The 8,910-nt window shown below is 41.0% G+C and overlaps 1 protein-coding gene across 1 annotated transcript in view; it reads left to right on the top strand.

The window, feature by feature from the left end:
• Positions 1-4,094, top strand: part of CCDC198 (coiled-coil domain containing 198) — a 37,923-nt gene extending 33,829 nt beyond the window's left edge. Inside the window, exon 7 of the mRNA XM_023726113.1 lies at positions 605-4,094. Within this exon, the coding sequence (XP_023581881.1) occupies positions 605-840 (236 nt within the window). The 3' untranslated portion in view covers positions 841-4,094. The remainder of the gene's footprint in view (positions 1-604) is intronic.
• Positions 4,095-8,910: the final 4,816 nt, after the last annotated feature.

The raw sequence follows: 8,910 nt of genomic DNA, 5'->3' as shown, positions 1-8,910 counted from the left end.
ATGGAGCAGTTTTATTCTGTCCTGTAGGGTTGCTATGAGTCGAAATCGACTCGACAGCAATGGGTTTTTGGTTTTTTATATATATACATACATACATACTATATACATACATACATACATATATATATTGTTAGGTGCTGCAAGTTGGTGCTGACTCATAGCAACTCTATGTACAACAGAACAAAATCCTGCTTGGTCCTGTGCCACCCTCACAATTGTTGTTATGCTTGAGCCCATTGTTGCAGCCACTGTGTCAATCCAACTCGTTGAGGGTCTTCCTCTTTTTCGCTGACCCTGTATTTTGTGTGTGTGTGTTTATGTATGTATGTGAAAAAGCAATATTGTGGCAAAATGTTGTCAATGGGTTGGGGTAAATAGGTATGTATTGTACTATTCTTGTGACTTTCTGAAGATTTAAAATTCCTTAAAATTAACAACCAAAAAAAGTTTTAACGCTTAGAGACACCAGTTGGAATTATATGTGTGTAATTCTGAGGAACAGCAAGCAACTTATTCTGTGTTTATAAAAGTCTAGAAACTTAATAAAGAAATAAATCATTGTTAGGGGAAAAATTAAGTTAAATGAACTTTTAATTTTTTGTAGGAAATTCATGGAATGCAGAATTTTTAGGACATCAAGGAAGGAATGACTCTTGTCCCCGAAAAATTTGCAAAATGGAAACATGGCTCTGTGAACAAGAGACTCAGGGACAGCTTTTCTGGGATGGTTCTAGCTCTGACTCAGATGAGTCAGGGAAAGATGAGAAGAAGCCACGAGCACTGGTGAGGACCAAGACAGAGAGAATTCCACTTTTCGATGAGTTTTTTGATCGAGAATAAGAATGCTATTCATTAATCTAGATACTGAGTGCATTGAAGCTTTTCTTTCCTGTAAAAATTCTCCCAAGTTGATGTATGAATTATTCTGAGGGAACCAACTTACTTTCTTTGGTAAAAAGAAATGATATTGTTTGGATTCTCTTGATTTACAGGTTTGTCATATGTTCTGTTACCTATTGCTGCATAAATGCTTCAAAACTTAAAGGCTTAAACAAGAGCGATTTTATTCTCTCTTACCTTTCTGCGGGTTGCTGGGCTCAGCTGGATGGTTCTTCTGCTGGTCTCTTTTGGAGTCTCTCATGTGGTTGAAGTCAAATGGCAGCCAGGACTGGGGTCAGCTGGAGGCTCAACCCAGGCACTGAAAGAGCTGGGCCTCTCTCTGTCTATCTATATGTAAACAGACCCTCTTTACAGGGTCTCTTTAAGTGGTCTCTCCAGAAGAGTAGTCAGTTTTCTTTCATGTCAGCTCAGAGTACCCAAAAGCAAATGTTACAAGAGGAGGAGGCAGAAGCTGCCAGTTTTCCTAAAGGCTAGTCATGGAACTGACATCGCATCACTTCTGCCACATTCTATTGGTTAATGGAAGTCACAAACAAGTTCAGAGTCAATAAAAAAGAGACTACACAGGGCGTGAATTTCAAATGCACAATCCATTAGGGTCCATCTTTGGAGACTCGCTGCCACGCCATATTTTTTAAAAGCAAATTAGATCTTATAAAACAAATAGATAAGAGTCGATTTGATACAAATAAAATTAGTCTTTTATTTTTTCTAAAGAAAAGTCGCTGTAATGCTATATTAGACACTAACCTCACTTAAGTCAATTTCGCACAAGTTAGAGGTTTATTATCTCCATAAGAGAGAGGCTACAGGCAAGACGTAAAACAAGGTCAAGTGTGGAGGGTCGTTGTAAATTGAAGCTCAAAATTAAATGAAGACAAACTACCTCTTTGGTTATGATGTAGATTTTAGAGCCCTTTAAAACTGAAAGAAACCTTAGATATGCCCAGTCCAAAAGTTATTCCATTTCCAAAAGTTAGACTGTTAGGCAGTTTTTCGGAATGTTTCTTGTATAAAACGAGGCTCCACTGTGTACTGAGCATTGTTTTTAAGCAATCAGAAGCTTCTGAGGATTTAGTGAAACTTTAAAACAGAGCAAGACAAAAACATTTTTAAGTCTTCTCTAGGGAATTCCCAAAAAGAAAAAATAGAGAGGAAACACACACACACACACACGCTCCCCAGTGTGGCACTCAATACATTCACATCAGTCACTAAGAAGATAAAAAGCCTGATATACCAGGGAATAAACATTCATGTTTCTTCCAAGGACGAAAGGTAATGAGACTGTCCCTGGGCATTTCTACTGCCGGTTCTTTCTGAGAAGTACTCTTCGTACTTTCTCTGTAGCAAGTAAGAAACAAGGAGCCCTAGTGGTGCAATGGTTAAGCACTAGACTGTTAACTGAAAGGTCAGAGGCTTGAATCTACCTAGCATCTCCGAGGGAGAAAAAAACTGGCGATCTGTTCTGTAAAAGATTACAGCCTAGGAAACCCTATACTGGGCAGTTCTACCCTGTTATATAGGTCCCTGTGAGCTGGAATCAACTCAACAACACATAACAACAAATAAGAAATATATTTCCAACAAAGGAATAAATAAGTTGTTTGACCAGCTAGACTTACAAGAAAGTAAGATCCTTGAGAGGAGGAATGAATCCAACCTATTTATAGCACCCTCACGTATTGTGGTTGATTGGGAGGGTTTCAAACAACATGGGACAAGCAACTCCTAATACTGATGTTGGGGGGTGGAGGAGGCAAAGCATGTCTTCATTACTCCGCTCTGACTTCAAATTGGACAACACCCCCCTTCTGTCAGCTCACTGGACTGTGAGCTACATGAGGGCACAGTCCATATCTTCTCCCTGTGGTGTCCCTATTTCCCAGCATGCCATCTGGCACAGTTTATCATTAAATGTTTGTTGAATTAATTAATTTATGTGTTGAGTTAACTAGTCCATTAGAGAGGCACTTGTTTCTCTCCAGCTATGTAATGCTCACCCTCATTTCCATCATTTCCCAAGAATCTTAGATATACAAGCTTGATTATACAGAAAAGAAACGGGATTTAAAAAAAAAATCTCTTGGAATTTATACATCTAAATGGATGGCATAAATTAAGCATTGCCTTGGGATACAGTAGCTAGACATATTTGCAGATGAGGATGCCATGACTCAAAATATTTTTTGAAGCTCTATCAGAGTATGTTAACTGCAGGAGAAAATCGATCATAATGCCTTCTGTGTTTGAGTTTGTGTGCCTGTTCCACATGGAACCCTCCCTCATCCAATTACAGATTCAGGAATTTAAAACGAGTAATAATGATAGCAATAACTGCTAACGTGCATTGACTGCTTATTGTGTGCCAGGCACTATTCAAATGCTTTACATGTTTAATCCTCACAACGACTTCGTGGGTCAGTATTACTGTCATCTGAGACACAGAGATGTTAAGTAACTTGTTGGAATCACCTAGAAGAACTGCCCTTGGGAGTAGTCTTCCCTCCCTCCCCAATTCCACCTCCAACTCATCGCCACATTACGTGGCATTCCACATTTCTATTATGTGTTGTTTTGGAGAAAGGTAATACTACCCCAGGAGCCCTGGTGGTGCAGTGATTAAAGAGCTCAGCTGCTAACCAAAAGATCAGCAGTTCAAATCTACTAGCCACTCCCATGGGAGAAAGATGTGGCAGTCTGCTTCCGTAAAGATTTACAGCCTCAGAAACCCTATGGGGCAGTTCTAGTCTGTCCTATAGGGTCACTATGAGTCGGAATCGACTCAATGCAGCGGGTTAATACTACCCTGGAAAGGGTGAGAGCATTGTGGGATTATTTTTTAGCAAGGAAGAATTGCCCTGGAGCTTGATAGTTTAACTGTGGGCACAGGGCAGGATTAGATCTCTGAGGAACACTTCACCGGGAGGAAGTGGGGAGAGGAGTACAGAAAGGTGGATGAAAGAGTAAGGGCAAACTTAACATTCTTCAAAAATTGTCCGGGGATCAGGCCACGTGCTCAACCCCACCATATAGCCCTATCCAGAACAGAATTCAGTTGCACACCGTGACAAGAGCTAAAGGGTTCTCAATGCTGGCTACAGGTCAGAATTACCTAGCCAAGTGTTAAAAACAACAATAAAAAAGATTTCTGTGCCCCATTTTTTAATCTGATTTGGTTTGGTAGGCTTCTGTGTGTGTGTGTGTGTGTGTGTGTGTGTGTGTGTGTGTGTGTTTTAAGATCCCATGTGAAACTAATGTGCAGCTAAGGTTGAGAACCACAGCTTTAGTGGTATGAACTTCGTATTTTGCCAGGATAAATCAACTTCTGTCTTTAAAATCACCAACTTCTGAGATAATTCTTTGAAGGTAAGGAGTTGAGGCCTGGAGCGCCACAAAATAGTAAGAGCAATGTTGATTTTGTTGGTAGTTATCTGAGAACACCAACCCTTCAGTTACTTCTGAATTTATTCAGGGGCTGTTGCTGGTGAAAACTATAGAATTCAGCCTGGAAGCAACATTGTCAATTTTCTTCAGCTGAAAATCTCCCCAGCTTTGAAAAAGAAAAAAGGCTTGTCTGTGGTCAAATGCATATCTTCTCTTGCAAAGACAATATTTTCTTTCTTGCTCTGAATTTTTCATGAGAAAGAGAAATGTCTCTTTTTTTTCTTGTATACTTTTGGAAATGTGATTTTCTCCTTTTATCTATTTTGATGATAATTCTGAGTTACTGTACTAGGGTTTAACAAAAGATAACTCTTGCAGGAGTCATCTATGAAACAGCCTTTTAACAAATGGATAACGTTTTCTGCCTGCATAGAGCCTTTACAAACAGAAAACAGAACACCAGCTCCCTTTCCTACCACAGAAGCATACTGGTCATCAAATCATAATTAGCATCAACTATTTCCTGTCTTGAATGAACAACAAAAGCCTATTTCCACACGTTGCCACAAAACCTTACTAATTTAGAGTACTGTAAGAAGGGCTCTGGAGAAGTACACTGAGGGGTAGCTTAGGGAAGGCCAGGCAATTAAAAGTCTAAATTACATCATATTTTTAAGGAAATGCTATCTTATTCAAGTACAGAATAAACTAAACCACAACTGAAGACTAGGTCAATAGTTAAGGTTAATTTTTATACGTATGTAACACATGAAGTCACCATGAGTCATAATCAACTGGATGACACAAGCCAACAATAACAACATGGTTCATAAGTCTACGGTTCATTCATTTAATCGTGCATTCAGCAAATGTATTTTGAGTATCTAATACATGCCAAGCACTATTCCAGATGGTAAGAATACAGATATAAATAAGACAAAGTCCTTGCACTCATGGGTTACATTCAAGTTGGGAGGCCATGAGCAGATAGTCAAGTATTTGATCCAATTTCAGGTAATGTTAACTATTATGAAGAAAAGTAAAGCAAGTAAGAGGACAGGCATGGATGGAGTGGACTGTTTCAGAGAGGATGATCAGGAAGGAACTCTCTGAGAAAGAGACCTGAATGAAGGGAGGGTATAAGCCACGAGATGACCTGTAGAAAGGCTTTCTAGACATCAGAAGAACAAGTGCAGAGGCCCCAGGGTGACAATGAGATTTTAAGCTTCAAGAGCCAGAAAAAACATGAGAATGGCAGAGTGAGCAAAGGGGAGATGGGTAGGGATGACATCAGAAAGATCAGCAGGGGTCAGACGGCAAGGGACCAGAATGCGACAATGGATTTTAGGTGTAAAGAATTTTAGAGATAGATGGGGGCCCTGTGCTAGTCTAAACTAACGTCTCCAACGGGATTATGAATAGAGGAAAACAGCCACTAAAGTTACATGACCATAGCTGACTGAGCTGGGCTGTCCTTGATCCAACTGAGCCAATCAGGGAAGACCTCAGTCTCTGCTAGTGGCAACAACCTCAGCAAGTAAGCTCAGGAGCGATGGGGTGGTAGTGTTCTGCCCTGTGGTTCTGCCTAGAGATTCAGAGAACGTTGGCCTGCAGTAAACTTAGCGTCTGAGGAAAGAGGCCCATCAAGGCCTGACAGCATGTCTGTTCCTCATTCCCAGCTCCTCCTAAGGCCCTACCGCCTTCTGCCGAGGGCTTCAAACCTGTTCGAACCAGTTCTGTCATGGCCAATGACGCGAAACCAAAACAAATCCAAATATTTTTTAAATACAGGTCAAAGCCCTGGACTGAGATACTCAGAAGAGGTGTGGTGAGCCTTTTCAGGAGCCTAATGCGTGAGATTGGATTACTGCCAAGATTGAGGAAAGTGACACACATCTAAAGCGGAGCGGTCCACCTTCATCTTTGAGCAGGCACCGCTGTTTTTGCCTCCGCGCAAAATCCGCTGGGCAAGAGATTTGGTTACTATACAAATGTATGCTGCGCTTGTTTTCTAAGAGGGACATTAAGTTTCTAGTAGGTCTTTGACTCATAATTTTTTATTAAAAAAAAAAATTCAGTTCTATCCTGGTGTCACTTCGCAGGCTATGATTGAACTGGAAAGAACCGGTTCTAAGCCCTGCTTCTGCCTTCCTTCTGAGCCTTTATCCTTGTAGTAAATTCCACTTTCTGCTTGGGCCAGCTCCAGCTGATTTATGTTTCTTACAAACAAAGGATCTTAACTAGTAGATAACTGAAGCTGGCTGGACCGCTAGCACTAGCTCCCAAGAGGGATTGTGAGCATCTCTTCCCAAGTACAAGTTCAGTGATGCCATGTCAGCTGTGGTGGGAGTATTTACACCACAAAAACTGGCAAACATTACAAATCAGAACTTTTTCGGAGAGTTGGATGTTAAACATTTACCAGCACACCTGACTAGAGGTAAGAACCAACAAGCTCTAGAGTCTGGGTTCCCATCCAGGATCTGCTGCTTCCGGAGTCAGGTAAGTTATTGAAACTCTCTGGCCACAGTTTCTTCATCTGTAAAATGGGGGTAATCTCACAGTGCTGTTGTGACAATGCAATAAGAAAATACACATAAAGAGCTTAGAACACTGCCTAACATAATAACTGCTCAACAAATAATTTTCATTTGAAATTAGGAATAAAATAAGAATTTGTTAAATCTTTTGCTTCTAGAAGTCTGATCAGTTCAGTAACACATGAAATAAAAGCCAAAAGTGCATAACTATGGATATGTGAAAACAAATTTATCAAAATTCACATATGATGTGATTATATGCCCAAAAGAGTCAACTGGACAACTTTTAAAATTAATTATGGAATTAAATAGGTGTCTGGATAAAATTGAGATGCTTTTAAATCAACAGATTGTGCAACTATTTCTCAAAATTTATCCAACAGAAATAAAATACCAGTGTACAAAGATATACGTTCAATAATGAATAGTGGGTTCAAATCATAAAGGAGATGTCTCAGGGTGTAATATCTTAGAATGATCTTTGTTTCTCTGTAACTGAAATCTCCTAGCTCTCGAGCTACCATTTCCATCACTGGCAGAAATTGTCCTCTTACCAGTTGAAGGTACTTCAGTCACTTTTGGTTTAAAATATTCTCTTGGGATTCTCTACCACCCCTTTCCGTTTTCCCTAGCCTTGTGGGGATGGGGGAAAGAGATACATACCTTGCTTATGGCTCTGTCTCTGTGGGATGTGGGGAAAAATATCTCATCAGCACTATGCTTCATTCTCTCTGGTCTTACTGAAAGGTATCAGTCTTGATCATCTTGAGCATCAGCCTCCATCTCCCTAGCATCCACCCCAACCTCCCTGGCTGGTGTTACTTCCCTCTGTACTCTTGCATAAATGTGGCCTTAAATAGTGATTGCTGCAGACGGAAGCTTGGTGGTTTTCTTCTGCTAACTTGGGCCCCACCTCAGTCTAGATAATGCTACTGATCCTTCAAGAATCAGCTCTATCTTCTAGGAAGTCCCCAGGGTTGTCCTGCATGCTGTGCTAAGGAGTTTCTAAGGCTCTCAACGCTCAGGTCCCTTCCAGGCCCTCTCTGGAGGCCTTGGAAACTTTTAAGATATTCTCCATAATCTGCAGAAGTCAAGGAGGCTCAGGACCAGTTGTTTCAGATCTTCTCAACCGAAACATACCTTGTTATCATGATTACTCTGTTGCAGCCACCAGATGTTGCTGCAAAGCAGGTTGCACACTGTCCTCTCTTGAGTAGCAGATAGGCAGAGGCAATGCTTATGCTTCACAACAGGCTTCATACAGTCTTCTGTCCTGGGAGGGGCCCTAGCAACTCATTTATGTGAGTTTTAGTTAAGAGTTCCCCCAGCAACAGACTCTAAGACAAAGATGGAGTTCAGGTTGTTTATTCGGGAGGTAATCCCATGAAATACCAGTAGAGGAGTAGAGAAATAAGATAGGAAAGGCAGCCGATAAAGGGGCATCATGATGAAAGTTACCACTATGGATGTTGTTGTTAGTTACCGTCCAGTGAACCCCCAACTCATGGTGACCCCATGCACAATGGAATGAAATGCTGCCTGGTCCTGCACCGTCCCCATGATCGGTTGCATATCAGACCATTGTGATCCATAGGGCTTTCACTGGCTGATTTTTTGGAGTAGATTACCAAGCTTTTCTTCCTATTCCATTTTCATAACCTGTCTTTGTTTGAAAGCTCCGTTGAAACCTGTTGATCATCATAGCAACACACAAACCTCAATTGACAGATGAGTGATGTAACAGGATCTTAAACCTGCTGGGTAATTCTGGGCCTCAGAGTTATCTCATCTGAGGGAGGAGTGTGCTAAAGTATTTACACACCACCTCTAGTCAGTCAGTGGTTGGAGGACTGTTGGGGGTGGGGGGAGGATATGTTGATTGTCTGGCACTTCTTGAATGCCATGTGCTCTCTGGCTCTGACTGCCAAGGAAAGTTCTCAGACTAAGAGATACAGATGTTGGTAAAACCCAGGCCAAAGTGAGGCATGGGAAGATATGGGTCCCAACTTTCAGCCTGCAACAATTTGGTTATATTTTTTGTAAAATGTATAGAAGTAGCTTTAATTGATAAAGACTCCAGTTT

This window comes from Trichechus manatus, unplaced genomic scaffold (genome assembly GCF_000243295.1).
Source record: "Trichechus manatus latirostris isolate Lorelei unplaced genomic scaffold, TriManLat1.0 scaffold00010, whole genome shotgun sequence".
Taxonomy (NCBI): Eukaryota; Metazoa; Chordata; class Mammalia; order Sirenia; family Trichechidae; genus Trichechus; species Trichechus manatus.
Note: the sequence above shows the minus strand (reverse complement) of the source record. Positions and strands in the feature narration are given on the sequence as shown.